The following is a 19,222-nucleotide window of genomic DNA, read 5'->3' as shown; positions in this document are numbered from 1 at the left end:
CATACACTTTTTCACCACTTCCAACTCTTTGCAACCTTCAGACTCCGCTCTACTAATTCAAGCACAGTTGGAATTTTTTCTCCAGCCCCCACCGTTCCTGAGCAATCATAGCCAGCAGATTTAGCACCTAATATGTTCCTTGGATCTCTAGGTAGATGGTCCTTGTCTGCTCCAGGTTAGGACCAACCACCTGACCTGCAGCAACAAATGGTCAAAAGTGGTCGAAGCTGGAGAAAAAAACTCCAGCTGCTCCGGTGCAGAGGAACCTATTGAAGGATGCAAAGAGTTGGAGTTGGTGGAGGTGGTGAAAGGTCCTCTTTAAATAGAAGTCCTGTCCAGGATTTTCTTCTCTTTGTAAAATAGTGCAGAGCCAGGTATAGGGAGAGCAGAGATAGCAGCCGCCGCCAGCCATGATGTCTGATGGGTCTCGACCAGTATGGCACATGATAGGTGGGGGCTGTGATGGATTTTGCATTGGGGCTCTGGAGACTTCGCTTAAAGCTTCGATAGGTTCCATTACTGGTTTTGTTTCCTCCTGGCTTGAATATCTTAGATGGCTTTGCCCATATCTTGTTTGGTAATACTATGGCTTGTAAATCCTTTGGTGGTTAAAGTGCTGCCCCTGTAATGATGTGCACGTATAGTGAGGACAGATGCTGGGGGCACTCGACTACCATTGATAACATTTTGCTACAAAGTATTTTGCAATGCACACAATGGCAACCATAAACATCACATATAACAGATAAACTCAGTCCTCGGCAGCACCTCTGTGGGGAGGAAGCCTCCTTCTCTTCCCATGCATAGTCTCCAGGAACTTTTTTGCAGATAACACACAGCCAGGGTCTGATAACAGTTCAAGACAAATGGGCTACCGCTGACATCTCTTCTGGGGCTGTAGCCTTTCTCACCAGATTGTGGCAAGATGGGGTCCACCTTACAAACATTGACCTATGGGGGAACTCCTATAACAACAGGTACCTCCATCTGTCTGGTCTGTCTGTACATGAAGCAGGGCGCTGTGACCTACTACCCCGTCTCTGATCTTGGGGATCCCTGGGTTTAGAGGGCCAGCGTCCTCTACTGGTAGGGTGAGCCTACCACATGACACCCCTATATATAAATGTCCTCCCTATACCTATACAATTGTATTTCCTACATCCCAATGAGACGCCTGTGCGGTATATACTTAGCAACCTTCGAAGCACCAGATGGGAGTCCAGTACCAGGAACAGATTTGTCCAAGGCTCCTATAATAATAGTCGGTAATTCCTCTATAAATAGACGGTCACAATAAGTAGTTAAACCTTATTATAGCTGTTTGTGGGAATCATTCATGTAAATGGAACATTTACCCGCTTTAGCCAAACCTATGCATATAAATGACTGTTCACATTTGTACTTCTATTTTTGCCTTTCTAATTGAACTTCAGTGTCACGAATAGAGCGGCGGACTCAAGTGGGCACATCCTAAGTGACTGCCTAATATACTGTCATCATGTTATATTCTGTCTGTAATCCGACGGAGACGTCATGTCGCTCTGTATAAGAAGGGGATGAGTTCTGCTATTGTTAGATTAGTCTCTGCGGCTACATGAAGGGTGTTCCCATCTCATGGAGTGATGGTATATGGCTGGGATATGGCACCACTTTATGATCAGGGGTGGTGCCGCCTCCAGGACCTTTACCGATTTGCTGTTCCTAATGATATATCATCATGCTATGGGGTGGAAATATCCCTTTAAGTGTCACCTTATGTTGCCCCAGGACACCATAAACAGAAGCCATACGCCCAGACGCCGGGTTGGATTTGCACCAGGAGACCAGTGTGCATGCTTTGCACCACTTTTATTATGTATGGGTTTCCAAGGGGAAGTAGGCATGGCTCTATATGCACCAAAGTATACCCAAATCGCAACTCAACATTGGTCCACAATAAGGCAGGCACCATTGTAAAGGGATTCTATCATTAAAACATTAAAATCAATTTTTTTTCCTCGATCACACGTAGTAGTAGCCTTAAGAAAGGCTGTTCTTCTCCTACCTTTAGATGTCTTCTCCATGCGTGCTATTTGGTAGAAATCCCGGTTTTTGTCTGTATGTAAATGACTTCTCTCACAGCATTGAGGGCGGTCCCCAGCGCTCAAACAGCACTGGGGGCGTCCCAAATGCTGCAATAGAAATCTCCAGCGCCACCTCCATCTTCTTCAGGAACGACCTCTCTGCGCGTCTTCTTCCAGAGCTGGGTTCAAACTTCTACGCATGCGCAGTCAGCTCTGCCGTCAAGCCTCAGGCAGAGCTGACTGCACGTGTGCGCGACCATTTTTTTGTGGCCACTTACCCCGGGATACTGTGTAAGAAGCCACAGAAAAATGGCTGCTTACACCAGCCCGAGGCCCGACGGCAGAGCCGACTGCGCATGTGTAGAAGTTTGAACCCAGCTGATGAAGACGCACAGAGAGGCCATTCCTGAAGAAGATGGAGGCGGCGCTGAAGATTTTTCTCGCATCATTGGGGACACCCCCAGTGCTGTTTGAGCGCTGGGACCGCCCCCAGTGCTGTGAAAGAAGTCATTTGCATACAGACAAAAAACAGGATTTCTACCAAACGGCTGCACAGAGAAGACATCTAAAGGTAGGAGAAGAACAGCCTTTCTTAAGGCTATTCCTATGTGTGATCAAGAAAAAATTAGATTTTAATGATAGGATCCCTTTAAGGATTCCTTACTGTACACTGTGCCTCAGTGGTTAGCAGTGTGGCCTTGTAGGGCTGGAGTCCTGGGTTCAAATCCAGCCAAGGACATCTCTTTGGACCTTGTAGGTTCTCCACATTTTTACTGATAGGGAACTTGGCTTGTGGTCCTAACAATGTTCGTGAAATATGATGGCGCTATATAAGTAAGTAAAAAATATACTATACTGTAATATCTAATGTTATTGCCTACTGAAAAAAAGTAAAAATTTTGGAAATTTTATAAGCCGACAAGGTAAAAAATGTAACAGAAAAATAAACTAATAAATAAATTGCTGAAAACTAAGAGTGGCGTAAACCTTCTGGAGCCCTCATTATTTTACTACGGTTCACAACCAATTGACTGCAGACCCTTTTAATAAGACCTGTGTCCGGCGAGAGCCCAGGGGCCCGGGGACGGCTCCTTCTCCAGCCCTCGCTCTCTCGGTGAACCTTAGCTCTGTTTACTTTTTTCATGCTGCAGCAAACTTAGTAGTAAGCAAAAGCTAATAAAGAAGCCCATTCATGGCCACCGGTGAACCCTGTCCAACTTTCCAAACACACTCTGGCACTTTTTATGCATAAGTAGTTTCCAAACTATCCCTGAGCACTGAAGTGCGGAGCACGGTAACTCCATACAGGGCTGCATAAGAGACGCGTGTCCGAGGATGGAAGTGAACGGGTTGGAAAGAGCAACGTAAAATCTGAAAACAATTCTGTATAATGAATTCTGTATAATGAAAGACATCAATATCATGGTGGCTCAGTGGTTAGCACTGGATTCAAATCCTAACAAGGACCCTTCTGCATGGACCTTGTATATTCTCACCATTCAGGGGATATTATCACTCCTTAGGGAGAGACCATCATATAGGTGTGTGGAGACTTATTAAGCCTTTAGCACTCCACTTTGCAAGGAACTATGGGAAGAATATGCAAATCTGCCTTCCATGATGTAATTAAGAAGTCAGTTGCTGCCTCCGTATTGCAAACCAATAGAGGGCGCTCACTGGAATGTGCAAGCCTGTCTTCCCTGATGTAGTTAGGAAGACCGGATTTCAGTGGTTGGTTCACTGAAATCCGGTCTTCCTAACTACATCAGGGAAGACAGGCTTGCACATTCCAGTAAGCGCCCTCTATTGGTTTGCAATACTGAGGCAGCAACTGACTTCTTAATTATATCATGGAAGACAGATTTGCATATTCTTCCCATATTCTCACCATGTTCGTGGGGGTTTCTTCCAGGTACTCCCATGCTTCCAAGATACACTTATAGGTAGAGATGGGCGAACCTCCGAACAGTACTTTCATCTTGGGTTTGCCTATCTGGTTTGTTAAACCCAAAACCCAGGGGTCCCCGGTCTCTGGGCCAGGGATTGGATCAGTCTAAGAGACCTATAGTATAATCATTTCACTTCTAGTTTGTGGGTGACAAGACCTGCAGAGTGACTTAGGCTTTGGAGGACACGGGCACTGGTGTAACTTTTCCTTATGACTGTTAGTCACTTACCATATGTTCACATCTAACATTTCCTTTTCTTGTCTATATGGCCCAGACCACCATGAAGACTTCTCTACAACACGTCTGTGCACACGTTTCCTATCATTCCCTATTGGTGCCTCCACATAGTAATCTTTCCCCATTTTATGTTGCAGCCTCCCAATAGAGATTCCCTTCTTGACTTCATGTCGCTACTTTTATCATTGAAGGGTTAATGCTCTCCTTTCTGACAGTGGAAGGCTGTATATCTTAAACCTTCTTACTCTAATTCACCAAAGGGTAGGGGGAAAACATCTACGATGCACAGACTGACAACCATCAAATCAAAGATGTCTTATGAGCCCTAGGGTGTTGAGGGTGACCTGTGCGTCCCTTTAACTATGGGACCAATCACAACTACAACCACTTGGACCCCTATAGTTACGCCAATACGAGCCACATATTACATGATCCCCCCTAAAACCATCTCAAACATGTCCTCACTGTTGGTTTTGGAATTCGATCCATCGCTTAACTATTCTATGGAGAAGTAAGAAATGTTACAAGTGGGAAAATGTAACTTTACTGGAAATTTTTACTAGTTTTGTGATCCTATGAAATGCCCCAATGTCACGAGGAGGTGGGGAAAGCACAAGCACCTCTGCCCAATATATTGTACATAACGCTATTGCTCTCAATGTTAATAAAGATTGGCAGGTTGCGAAATGAAGAGCCAAACCTGGAATAAAGAAAGGCGACCTAGAACATTGGAGTAAATGTATTCTATCCACCTTGTCTCCAGATCCTAAGGAGCGAAGCCATACAAGATAACAACCCAAAATCTAAAATCTCATCTCTGTTTCCATTTATTTTTCAGAATGAAGAATAAATTTTGGTATTTTGAATTTGGCACATCCGAAACGTTCTCCGCCACCTGTAAGAAGCTTCATGAAGCCATTGAGATAGAAGTAAGTACATTTATTATCTCTATGTATTACTGTGTCACAATCTATGAGAAAATTGTCAAGTGTCTCAATAATACAAAAATATGTAACTCAGGATAAGTAATGTAATGTATGTACACAGTGACTGTACCAGCAGAATAGTGAGCGCAGCTCTGGAGTATAATACAGGATAAGTAATGTAATGTATGTACACAGTGACTGTACCAGCAGAATAGTGAGCGCAGCTCTGGAGTATAATACAGGATAAGTAATGTAATGTATGTACACAGTGACTGTACCAGCAGAATAGTGAGCGCAGCTCTGGAGTATAATACAGGATAAGTAATGTAATGTATGTACACAGTGACTGTACCAGCAGAATAGTGAGCGCAGCTCTGGAGTATAATACAGGATAAGTAATGTAATGTATGTACACAGTGACTGTACCAGCAGAATAGTGAGCGCAGCTCTGGAGTATAATACAGGATAAGTAATGTAATGTATGTACACAGTGACTGTACCAGCAGAATAGTGAGCGCAGCTCTGGAGTATAATACAGGATAAGTAATGTAATGTATGTACACAGTGACTGTACCAGCAGAATAGTGAGCGCAGCTCTGGAGTATAATACAGGATAAGTAATGTAATGTATGTACACAGTGACTGTACCAGCAGAATAGTGAGCGCAGCTCTGGAGTATAATACAGTATAAGTAATGTAATGTATGTACACAGTCACTGTACTAGCAGAATAGTGAGCGCAGCTCTGGAGTATAATACAGGATAAGTAATGTAATGTATGTACACAGTGACTGCACCAGCAGAATAGTGAGCGCAGCTCTGGGGTATAATACAGGATAAGGAATGTAATGTATGTACACAGTGACTGTACCAGCAGAATAGTGAGCGCAGCTCTGGAGTATAATACAGGATAAGTAATGTAATGTATGTACACAGTGACTGTACCAGCAGAATAGTGAGCGCAGCTCTGGGGTATAATACAGGATAAGGAATGTAATGTATGTACACAGTGACTGTACCAGCAGAATAGTGAGCGCAGCTCTGGGGTATAATACAGGATAAGTAATGTAATGTATGTACACAGTGACTGTACCAGCAGAATAGTGAGCGCAGCTCTGGAGTATAATACAGGATAAGTAATGTAATGTATGTACACAGTGACTGTACTAGCAGAATAGTGAGCGCAGCTCTGGAGTATAATAAAGGATAAGTAATGTAATGTATGTACACAGTGACTGTACCAGCAGAATAGTGAGCGCAGCTCTGGAGTATAATACAGGATAAGTAATGTAATGTATGTACACAGTGACTGCACCAGCAGAATAGTGAGCGCAGCTCTGGGGTATAATACAGGATAAGGAATGTAATGTATGTACACAGTGACTGTACCAGCAGAATAGTGAGCGCAGCTCTGGAGTATAATACAGGATAAGTAATGTAATGTATGTACACAGTGACTGTACCAGCAGAATAGTGAGCGCAGCTCTGGAGTATAATACAGGATAAGTAATGTAATGTATGTACACAGTGACTGTACTAGCAGAATAGTGAGCGCAGCTCTGGAGTATAATAAAGGATAAGTAATGTAATGTATGTACACAGTGACTGTACCAGCAGAATAGTGAGCGCAGCTCTGGAGTATAATACAAGATAAGTAATGTAATGTATGTACACAGTGACTGCACCAGCAGAATAGTGAGCGCAGCTCTGGAGTATAATACAGGATAAGTAATGTAATGTATGTACACAGTGACTGTACCAGCAGAATAGTGAGCGCAGCTCTGGAGTATAATACAGGATAAGTAATGTAATGTATGTACACAGTGACTGTACCAGCAGAATAGTGAGCGCAGCTCTGGAGTATAATACAGGATAAGTAATGTAATGTATGTACACAGTGACTGTACCAGCAGAATAGTGAGCGCAGCTCTGGAGTATAATACAGGATAAGTAATGTAATGTATGTACACAGTGACTGCACCAGCAGAATAGTGAGCGCAGCTCTGGGGTATAATACAGGATAAGTAATGTATGTACACAGTGACTGCACCAGCAGAATAGTGAGCGCAGCTCTGGAGTATAATACAGGATAAGTAATGTAATGTATGTACACAGTGACTGCACCAGCAGAATAGTGAGCGCAGCTCTGGGGTATAATACAGGATAAGTAATGTATGTACACAGTGACTGCACCAGCAGAATAGTGAGCGCAGCTCTGGAGTATAATACAGGATAAGTAATGTAATGTATGTACACAGTGGCTGTACCAGCAGAATAGTGAGCGCAGCTCTGGGGTATAATACAGGATAAGTAATGTAATGTATATATACAGTGACTGTACCAGCAGAATAGTGAGCGCAGCTCTGGAGTATAATACAGGATAAGTAATGTAATGTATGTACACAGTGGCTGTACCAGCAGAATAGTGAGTGCAGCTCTGGAGTATAATACAGGATAAGTAATGTAATGTATGTACACAGTGACTGTACCAGCAGAATAGTGAGCGCAGCTCTGGAGTATAATACAGGATAAGTAATGTAATGTATGTACACAGTGGCTGTACCAGCAGAATAGTGAGCGCGGCTCTGGAGTATAATACAGGATAAGTAATGTAATGTATGTAAACAGTGGCTGTACCAGCAGAATAGTGAGCGCGGCTCTGGAGTATAATACAGGATAAGTAATGTAATGTATGTACACAGTGGCTGTACCAGCAGAATAGTGAGCGCAGCTCTGGAGTATAATACAGGATAAGTAATGTAATGTATGTACACAGTGGCTGTACCAGCAGAATAGTGAGTGCAGCTCTGGAGTATAATACAGGATAAGTAATGTATGTACACAGTGACTGTACCAGCAGAATAGTGAGCGCAGCTCTGGAGTATAATACAGGATAAGTAATGTAATGTATGTACACAGTGGCTGTACCAGCAGAATAGTGAGCGCAGCTCTGGAGTATAATACAGGATAAGTAATGTAATGTATGTACACAGTGGCTGTACCAGCAGAATAGTGAGCGCAGTGGCCCCCACACAGTATTAGAAGCTCCGCAGAGGTCCCAATACAGTATTACATGCCCAACAGTGGCCCCAAAAAGTATTTCTGTATATGCTCCACAGTGGACCCCAAACAGTATTAGAAGCTCCGCAGTTGTCCCCACACAGTATTATATGCCCAACAGTAGCCCCCACACAGTATTAGAAGCTCTGCAGAGGTCCCAACACAATATTATGTGCCCAACAGTGGCCCCCACACAGTATTATATTCTCCACAGTGGCCCCCACACAGTATTATATTCTCCACAGTGGCCCCCACACAGTATTATATGCCCCACAGTGGCCCCCACACAGTATTATATTCTCCACAGTGGCCCCCCACACAGTATTATATGCCCCACAGTGGCCCCCACACAGTATTATATTCTCCACAGTGGCCCCCACACAGTATTATATGCTTCCAACAGCCCCTTTCGCTCCGGTACTATTATTATACTCTGCGGTTACCTCAGGCCCCAGAATATAATAATTGGAGGCCCCGGGAAGGGGAATAAAAATAACAAGCACTGATACTCACCTTATCTCACCTTTCCTGGGCATACTCGCTTCATCCTTTTGCCTTCAGCATCTTTGGCCATCTACAGACGTTCCTGATGAGGTCTGCGATTAGTCCTCAGCGGTCACATGGGGGCGCTGTGACGTCATTAGCAACCCATGTGACCGCTGGGTCCTAATCACAGGCCTCAGTCACATAACAGAAGAGCGCTGGAGAGGACGCTGAGCCCAGGAGAGGTGAGTATAATTATTTATTTTTTTCAGTCACCTTCCCTGGGCTAGTATCTATTGAAAACGGGCCCGGTGACATATGCTGGGGCCCCTTTTCATTTACATTATGTATAGTGGTCGGGGAACCAGGCTTTCCCTGACCGCTATCCTAGTGGCCCTGTACCCTGCCGGGTCCAGTCGAGGTCGCACACTCTGTGATCACGATCGTTAGGCCACTTGTCTAAGCATTGAAATTCATTGTTACAATGTCTCACTGTTGTAACAAAGTAAGGGGGGCATCGTCACTCCTTGGGGAGAGACCACCATATAGGTGCGTGGAAACTTATTAAGCCTTTAGCACTCCACTTTGCAAGGGACTATGGGAAGAATATGCAAATCTGTCTTCCATGATGTAATTAGGAAGTCAGGTGCCTCAGTGTTGCAAAACAATAGAGGGCGCTCACTGGAATGTGCAAGCCTGTCTTCCCTGATGTAATTAGGAAGACAGAACCTCAGTGAACTAGCCCTATAAAGGCTGCTCCCTTTAACATCATGCTCGACCTTTCAAGAGGCCTTTGTTTTGCAATGACACTGGGATTATTACCAGGTATAGTCTCTCAACTGAAGACGGACGTTTCGATGTTGTTGCATCTCGTCAGCTCGATGTTGTTGCAACAAACACAGCCTTCAATGACTGGTGTATTATGGGGCCACAGAGAAGTGAGAAGTATACCTATAACATGCAACGTGAAAAATTCTAATTGATAGAAATAATTCACCGAACTAGTCACAGGGTGCGACAAATCAAGACAAGACCAAGCCCCGGAATCTGGATCTTTCTATGGACGGACACCATCTACAGTACGACAATGGATCCTCCACTCTCCACCTTACAGACTACGAGGCTCCATACTGTCCCGTCACCCCATCAACACCCCATTCCCACTCCTGTCACTCCGCAGCCTCGCTACCAACTGCAAAAGTGCAAACTAATCTCTCCCTACGCGGTGTTAATGAGAGGTCCTCGCGCTAATTGTGAAGACTAGCTAGCCTAACTAGTCACCGTGGGGTTCCGATGCCAAGCTGAATAATTGCCGTATCGCGCGTCCCGCTGGGCTCAATATTAAGTGAAAATAGAAGCCGATACCTTCTCAGCGCTGGTCCGAAGCCCCCCCCCCCCCATTTCAATCATTCCAGTTGGTTTGGGGACTCCAGACCTTTCTAAATTAACAGCAGGGAAATACCAAAGGTGCCAGATTGCATATTTATTGTCTTTTTTGTGTAATACTTAAATATGTATTATGAAGTGAGTGACATAAATTAGGCAGATTTCAGAATCCACAGGCCGTGGCTTGTAGGAGACCCCATGCTGTCTGACATTTCATCCTTGTCAAAGATCAAATTATTTTAATTTAGGCTGTAAATTATAAGGAATGAAGACTTCTTTGTGGGAATTCCCTGTGGTAATCTGACTTTTGTTGTTACTGCTGCTTGTCAGTGTGCAAAAAATATAATATGCATGCAAATAAGCCTGGAAAATGTGTACTATCTAATTATCTATCCAGTACATTCCACTTGAAGACAGTGGGAAGTCTGACACACAGTATGTGTTTGATTCATTGAGGCCTGCAGGGTATTTACACAAGATTACTTTTAATTATGAAATTAATATCTTTTTATCTGAAATGTATAGAAGTCGGAGAAGGCATGAGGAGAATTTTTATCAAACAATCTCCATCTTTTTTTTTTTTTTTTTTTAAGCCAATAAGTTAAATAAAATCCGGCACTGGTTTAACAATTAGGGGTAGTCTGGGCAAGGTGGTGGGAACGGAAACGGTCAGCGGAGCTTATAGTCTAAAGGAACAGTGTATGGCCAGATTGGGGGACGCCACATGGTACGATATTAAATGTCCCCTTCTAGGATGGTCCCTAGTGGGCAGAATATAAAATATCATATATGTCTCCTGTGATCTTTCCCTGCTCAATATAACTACTATAATACTGTCCATTATGTGCAAGTATATATCTACAATAATACTGCCTCTTATATATAGGTATAAGAATACTATTACTACACTACTGCCCCCTGTCTACAGTAATATAACTGCTATGATACTGTCTCCAATATACAAGATTATAAGATACTATAACACTACTCCTATGTACAAGAATATAACTACTATAATACTGCTCCTATGTACAAGAATATAACTACTATAATACTACCTCCTATGTACAAGAATATAACTACTATAATACTGCTCCTATGTACAAGAATATAACTACTATAATACTGCTCCTATGTACAAGAATATAACTACTATAATACTGACCCTATATACAAGAATATAACTACTATAATACTGCTCCTATGTACAAGAATATAACTACTATAATACTGCTCCTATGTACAAGAATATATCTACTATATTACTGCTCCTATGTACAAGAATATAACTACTATATTACTGCTCCTATGTACAAGAATATAACTACTATAATACTACTCCTATGTACAAGAATATAACTACTATAATACTGCTCCTATGTACAAGAATATAACTACTATAATACTACCTCCTATGTACAAGAATATAACTACTATAATACTGCTCCTATGTACAAGAATATAACTACTATAATACTACCTCCTATGTACAAGAATATAACTACTATAATACTACTCCTATGTACAAGAATATAACTACTATAATACTACCTCCTATGTACAAGAATATAACTACTATAATACTACCTCCTATGTACAAGAATATAACTACTATAATACTACTCCTATGTACAAGAATATGACTACTATAATACTACCTCCTATGTACAAGAATATAACTACTATAATACTACTCCCATGTACAAGAATATAACTACTATAATACTACTCCCATGTACAAGAATATAACTACTATAATACTACCTCCTATGTACAAGAATATAACTACTATAATACTACTCCCATGTACAAGAATATAACTACTATAATACTACTCCCATGTACAAGAATATAACTACTATAATACTACCTCCTATGTACAAGAATATAACTACTATAATACTACTCCTACGTACAAGAATATAACTACTATAATACTGCTCCTATGTACAAGAATATAACTACTATAATACTGCTCCTATGTACAAGAATATAACTACTATAATACTACTCCTATGTACAAGAATATAACTACTATAATACTACTCCTATGTACAAGAATATAACTACTATAATACTGCTCCTATGTACAAGAATATAACTACTATAATACTACTCCTATGTACAAGAATATAACTGCTATAATACTACTCCTATGTACAAGAATATAACTACTATAATACTGCTCCTATGTACAAGAATATAACTACTATAATACTGCTCCTATGTACAAGAATATAACTGCTATAATACTACTCCTATGTACAAGAATATAACTACTATAATACTGCTCCTATGTACAAGAATATAACTACTATAATACTGCTCCTATGTACAAGAATATAACTACTATAATACTGCTCCTATGTACAAGAATATAACTACTATAATACTGCTCCTATGTACAAGAATATAACTACTATAATACTACCTCCTATATACAAGAATATAACTACTATAATACTACCTCCTATGTACAAGAATATAACTACTATAATACTACTCCTATGTACAAGAATATAACTACTATAATACTACCTCCTATGTACAAGAATATAACTACTATAATACTATATATGTCTAACTTCACATCTGCGCCATAAATCAGCAGATAGATAGGTCCTTTTCTTCTATCCGCTGGTTTCAGTATAATAGCGGTAGGTACACGACGTTACACATTATGGTCTATGTTGTCCGCAGTTTATTGGTCCAGGTCTCTATTTGGTTCCCCCAGCAGACCACGACGCAGATGTGTACTTAGCCTTGAGCTACCTGTCATGTGTCTTGTGGGCTCAGGATATCATATTGGGTCAGACAATCCTTTCCCTGTTCCGTCCCCTCTCTCTGGGTGTTCAGTACAGTCCCTGTGTGGTCACTCTCTATACGTCCATCCTCCGTTGTTCCCTTCTTCCTAACTTCACCAGTAACTTTTCCCTCTTCCCCATTCCTGCCTATCATCTCTTTTTCTTATACTTATTCTTATAGAACATTCTTACGTCTTCCTTCTTCTGGAGATCTTATAAGTGAGTGTCCATTAGATCAGCGAGGATATTGCCGATAATCACTGATGGTCTTTCCACTCCGGTCCTTGCTATGTGTAATTTAATGTATATATGTATATTTCCCGATTCCCTCCTGAGCCTTGCGCTCTCATCCAGGTCAGTGAGGATCTGAAAGGCTTTCGCACGTCTTACAGAACAGACATTGATCATCTCTCCGGCCATCTATATATTTTATTTATGTTGCAGCCCTGGTGCCGATCGAGCTTTCAGCTCCTATCACCGATACTAATGTAACAGAAGATGGAGGAAGTTGTTGTTCGCCGTTCAGCAGAACATTGTGTTGGTCATTTCCTTAAATGCATTTCTAATTATGTGAAATCTTCCCGGCTCTTTGATTACTGTGATTAGGAGTCTATATATAACCCGGTATCTTCAGGTGTAGGACCATTCATTATAGATCCAGCTCACTGGTGTCTACAGGCTTAAAGGGCCAACGTGGTCATGAGAGGGCCGAGACGACGAGTTTCTTCCATTTCCATTATTATATCGCTACAACACTGAATATTGCTGGTGGTGATGGGCTGCATTAGGACCAGTCAATGAAGCGCTTAGTTGTACCTCCTACTCTATTTTGATACACCCCCCCCCCCCCCGTGCTATTTAAGGGGTTGTCCAAATATCTCAATATTGATAAACTGCTTAGAATGCTATAAAATTGGATGGAATACTCACCTTACCTTGTCCTGGACGTTCCTCTACCGACTCCAGTTTTGCTGCTCCAATGAGGACATGCCAACATGGACATGTGACTTACTGCAGCCAATCACTTTGGCACTGCTGTAGCTAGGAAGGGGCTGCAGTGGTCACATCAGGGGTGACAGGGCTCATCACAATGGCAGCAGTGTATCATTGAGCTGTGTGATATTTTATAGCATTCTATGTGGGTGTTTGGTTGTAATTTAGGTGGACAATTCCTTTAAGGAGATTTTGCGTCCACTTTAGCAGTTTTCCCATCCGTACTGTGTCTATAGTCTGGTGGGTGCAGACCCATACACTGCTCACAGTAAGTAAGGACAATGTGCTCTGATAATTTTCCTATATATTTTTTATATATGCAGGACATATATAGAGAAGTACTGACTTATACTCTTCTGCATCAAGTACTTTGGTTGTGAATGAAAGCACCAATTTAGCTCCAGTATGAGACTAAACCTCTTTTTCTGCTATAGACTACTATAGACAGGTGTGCAGTCTGTCTTAAGAGGGATGTCGCAGACATTTGCAGAGTGAAAGTCAGCTTAGCAAAGGAGTGATAAGAAGGGAAACAGAGTGATAAGTGGAGAAATAAGCCAGTGGGTCATGCAACTCTATGTGAATATGTGCTAAAGTATTAGCACATAACTTGTCATCACGCAACATAAGCTCACAATGTTACACACAACTACTGATAGTGTGACCCACAAGTTACAGAATTGCAACACACAACCGCACTCAGTATTATAAGTTGCAATTTTTACAATGAGACTTCTCATCTGGTGCGGCCCCCAACCGCTGTGCACTTTATACTATGAGGATATGTTACTTTATACATTGGCTATGCTCAACCAGAGAGTATGGGAAAGTAAGGGGTTAATTGGTGGCTATCTATTTCTTAAAGTGAGTTTACTTTTTCTTACGAGACCTTTGTCCGAAATGGTAGTAAGACTCGTGTGTTCCTTACAGTGTGACGGCATTCAGATGGATCTTGGAAATATCTCTCTCGAAGGAATTGCCATTCTCAACATCCCGAGCATGCACGGCGGCTCCAATCTCTGGGGGGAGACCAAAAAAAGGAGACTCAATCGAAGAATTGAAAAGAAGACTCCAGAGAAGAGGAACACGGTGACTGACGTAAAGGAGCTCAAATTCGCAGCACAAGGTGGAGTAAATCTTATATGTTTTACATCTATATACATAAGTGTTAGGTAAAAGGAGTTGTCGCATGACGTTGCCATGTAATAATAAATTTTCCTTCCAATATCCGATACAATTTATTTATTGGCATCAGCAACCCCAAGTTTTAAGGGATTGTTCAAGTCTCCATATTGAATAAGTCATCATTATCATATGAGTGGGGGTCCAACACACGGCACCCTAACCTATCATCGCAATGTATGGGGCCAAAAATGGATTCACATATAGAAAGACACAACCCCTATACAGTGTATGGAATCATCTAGCTCCAGCTCCGTACACTTGGCTCAGATGGTTGGTGGGATGACACCAATCTAATCTCCTAAGAATAGGCCATCAATATCCAACCTTGGGCAAACCCTTTAAATAGAAGATGTGAGCAGAGGACATCCTACATTTGGATTATGTCACCAGGGAGAGTCCTGTACCCTTGTTATCTCCAGTAAGAAGAGCAGAACAGGCCAACACGATCCACCAGTCAAACCTATGGCCCGTCCAGTTCAGTAGAACAAGGACGGTTTTACCAGAACGTAACAATCTCCTAAGAATAGGCCATCAATATCCAACCTTGGGCAAACCCTTTAAATAGAAGATGTGAGCAGAGGACATCCTACATTTAGATTATGTCACCAGGTAGAGTCCTGTACCCTTGTTATCTCCATTAACAAGAGCAGAACAGGTCAACACAATCCACCACTCAAACCTATGGCCCGTCCAGTTCAGTAGAACAAGGACGGTTTTACCATCCCTATCTTTAGACCCTCAGTTGGGTGAAGACTTGCCATATGCTGCCATAATGTTCTTGCCTTAAAGCTACTATTTTCATGACTGTACTTTAAAGGGGATGTCCTATCAGAACCAACCCGTACAATAATGGACTTCTCCCAATCCCGACACAGCTTGTAAACAGCTTATTTTGTCTAGTAAGACTATGGCCAACCATACCTTTCCCCTGCAGTGTTTTCTTTATCATGGACAACCCTCTCAACATCCCCTGTTATCCAGTTAATGGTGTTCTCCAGGACCTATATCCTTAGTCTCTATGGTGGTCCGACATCCAGGACCTCCCACCATTCAGCTATTGAAAGAGTAGCCTCTTCCATGTGCCAATGATGTCACCGTCATCAGTCACTTGGTGCAGCAGCCCAGTCCCATACAATCGAATACGGCTGAGTTACAATACCAAGCACCATACCTATATGTATGACGTTGCAGACTCTTCAACCAGATGACTTCCCAAATGTTGCCCCCACTGGTCACATACTGATGACCTATCTAAGGGATAAATCATCAGAAAATCTTGATAAGCCCAAACCAGTATTCCAGGGATCGTCTAGGTCGGTGCATTCGTTTTACTGAACAATGTATTCATTTTTATCTGACTCTATTTTTTTCTAGATTTTCCAGCGAGCCCCTATCCATACCTATTTACAGGACCTATTTTTCTTATTTTTGTATATATTTTCTAATTCTTAAATCAGGGTATTTGTGTTCTCCGCTGAGGTCCAAGGGTCAACAGGGAATTATCTCTTCATTGTTCCATGAAAGACACGAGCTGATTAGTGGTTGATAGATGCCATTCTACGCACAATAGCGATGGGAAATGTGAGCGGTAACATGGATAGTAAAAAAGTAACGTTTGATTGCCTTTTGGAAAGACCGAGCAATCTGAGACTTTGCCAAACATTTCTATTTTAGTCTAGTGTCCCCACCGCCCGTCCTAAACAGAAGGTTTTCCATTGTTACTCTTTTACATTACTCTTCCATTGCGAAGACCTCTCTTTTATCGGGAGTCTTGTTTTATGCGTCTTTTTCGTCCATATTGCCTTGTAGGTTTGGAATCTGCATGATTTGGCCTCCAGTAGAGTAGAGACCCTCATGATAGAGGTTGTTAGGAAATGGCAAGTGGTCTTATAGAGTCGGAGCAAAATTTGACCTAAGAACATCATGTTCATTGCTTAGCCGTGATAGATTGTGGTGAAAAATTTAAGTTTTTTCCTATAGTTTGTATTTATTTGATATATTGCTGGGGCTCCCACTAGATCACCACAGTCCACCACAGTCGTGGTTGCACATCTGTGGTCTGTCGATTCAACTCTGTTGGACTGTTGAAGATAGTTTACTGCTGTACTTGGATACACTTTACTGTACCATAGAGATGATTGGGGCAGCAGCAACTGGGGGGAATAGGACTCTCATTGTCGTGATGGGGTTCTGGATCCAAATGGTGGAACCTCCAGACACTGATTCTCTAGCGAGTGGAGTGAGTGTTGTTCACGGGACTAGCGCTTCAGAGGAGATGTTCCAATTGGCAAACCCAAATGTATGTAACCTACTAGGAATCTCTGGGAAGAGGATCCTGGGAAGTCTTTTGTTCAGGATCCTTATCTCTTGGCTGGAAGGAAGAGCAGCGAGTCCCTGACTGCCATAGATTTCCGTTCTGCCATACAGACCCTCCCAGGAGCTGGCCTTAAAGGGATTCTACCATAAAAAATAAAAAAAAATTCTCACTAACACGTAGGAATAGCCTTAAGAAAGGCTATTCATCTCCTACCATTAGATGTCTTCTCTGCGCTGCTATTCCATAGAAATCCCGCTTTTCGCCGGTATGAAAATGAGTTCTTTCGCAGCACTGGGGGCGTCCCCAATGCTGCCAGAGAACTTCAGCGAAGCCTCCATCTTCTTCAGGTATGGGCTCTTCATGCATCTTCTACCGGGGGTTGGCTTCAAACTTCTAGGCGTCGGGCAAAGCTGAGTGCACATGCCCGCCGGCCACAAGAAAATGGCCACTTACACAGCCAGATGGACAACTAACAGGATGGGGAAAGCATAGGAGGAAAAAGTAGATAAGAAGGGATTGCACCGGAGCACAAGTACATGAGGAAATCATACACAAGGAGGTTCTCATTTATCTACCCAAATCCCTGCCCATTCTGGAATTAGGAGTCCAGTGGGCGGTCCTTCTCAGTGATTGGCAGCCTTTCTTGTACAAATGTCCATATTGAGATAGTGGTCAGTCACTGAGTAGAACCACCTCTTGGACTCCTCAGACCAGAATGGACATGTAACGTGTCGCCCCTAGATTGGACAACATGCTTAATGTATTCAGTTCCCTTACAATGTTCTTACACTACGTTCACCTCTGTGTCGCTTTGTCGGTTCTTCTGGTCCGTCATAAGAAGAACAGAGAAATGACCTGTCCAACCATGAATTTCAACGGATTCCAGGACTATTGACTATAAGGGGGTCCACTGGGGGTCTGTTTTCTTTTTTTGTTACCAACATTGTTGGACAAAAATTTGAGATTCCTGTTGGTGTCTGCGTCGGGGGCTCTGAGGCCGATGTGAACGCAGCCCAACGGTGTCTTGGCCTAAACCTCTTGGACCTGATGGTTAGGGTTGAAATTTCAGGATCGTTTTTAAAATTTGATTTTCGATAATTTTCCAACCAATTCCAATCCTGATCGTGAAATTTGCTCGATCAATGATCGGGATCCGATCTTTCCCAATCTCGATTGCTCAACCCTATTCATGATATATACATGGATAGGGTTGAGCCGATCTTGAGATAACCTCCGACCTCAATCCCACCGAAAAGATCGGGATCGGAATTCCCATCGCGATCGTGAAATTTACTCGATCACCGATCGGAATCCCATCTTTTCCGATCCCTACTGATGATTCATGTTGAAGGTTCTTTTTCTTAAGATACATGATGTAAACCGGTGAACTAAAGAAAACCTCTGAACATTTGTTACATAGATGCCAGGACTGTAATTGTACCTGCAAAATATTTTTCTGAAATCTCTTGCCCCGGCTGTTTGAGGAAAAATTGTTCCAGTTTTGAAATATTGTCATTGATTTAAACGCTGTTGTCACCTTTGTGACAACAATTGAGATGGTTACCTTAAAAGACTAAAATAGCATTACCCCCTCAAATCTTATGTTCTCTGCTGAATTTGTTTTGGCATATAAAGACACTAATGCACCTGCAGATCAAATGTTCCCATCAATAGATGACATCTGGATTGAAGACAAAAGCAGTGTGTGTCATTAGACATACTGTAGTAGCGGGCATAACTAAGGCTGACAGCTTTGACTTCCCGAGACGCCATCGCGGCTTGAAGTCATATTTTTCTGTAACAACTTTAAAATAACTTAATAA

General features: G+C 42.2%; 1 protein-coding gene across 1 annotated transcript in view; it reads left to right on the top strand.

The window, feature by feature from the left end:
- The window catches only part of DGKB (diacylglycerol kinase beta), a 320,729-nt gene that overhangs the window by 220,565 nt on the left and 80,942 nt on the right, over positions 1-19,222 (top strand). Inside the window, exons 21-22 of the mRNA XM_075271811.1 lie at positions 5,088-5,178; positions 14,828-15,023. Coding sequence (XP_075127912.1) covers positions 5,088-5,178; positions 14,828-15,023 — 287 coding nt within the window. The remainder of the gene's footprint in view (positions 1-5,087; positions 5,179-14,827; positions 15,024-19,222) is intronic.

The sequence above is a fragment of the Leptodactylus fuscus genome, chromosome 4, assembly GCF_031893055.1.
Source record: "Leptodactylus fuscus isolate aLepFus1 chromosome 4, aLepFus1.hap2, whole genome shotgun sequence".
In the NCBI taxonomy this organism is placed as follows: domain Eukaryota; kingdom Metazoa; phylum Chordata; class Amphibia; order Anura; family Leptodactylidae; genus Leptodactylus; species Leptodactylus fuscus.
This window is presented reverse-complemented; position numbering and strand designations above follow the sequence as displayed.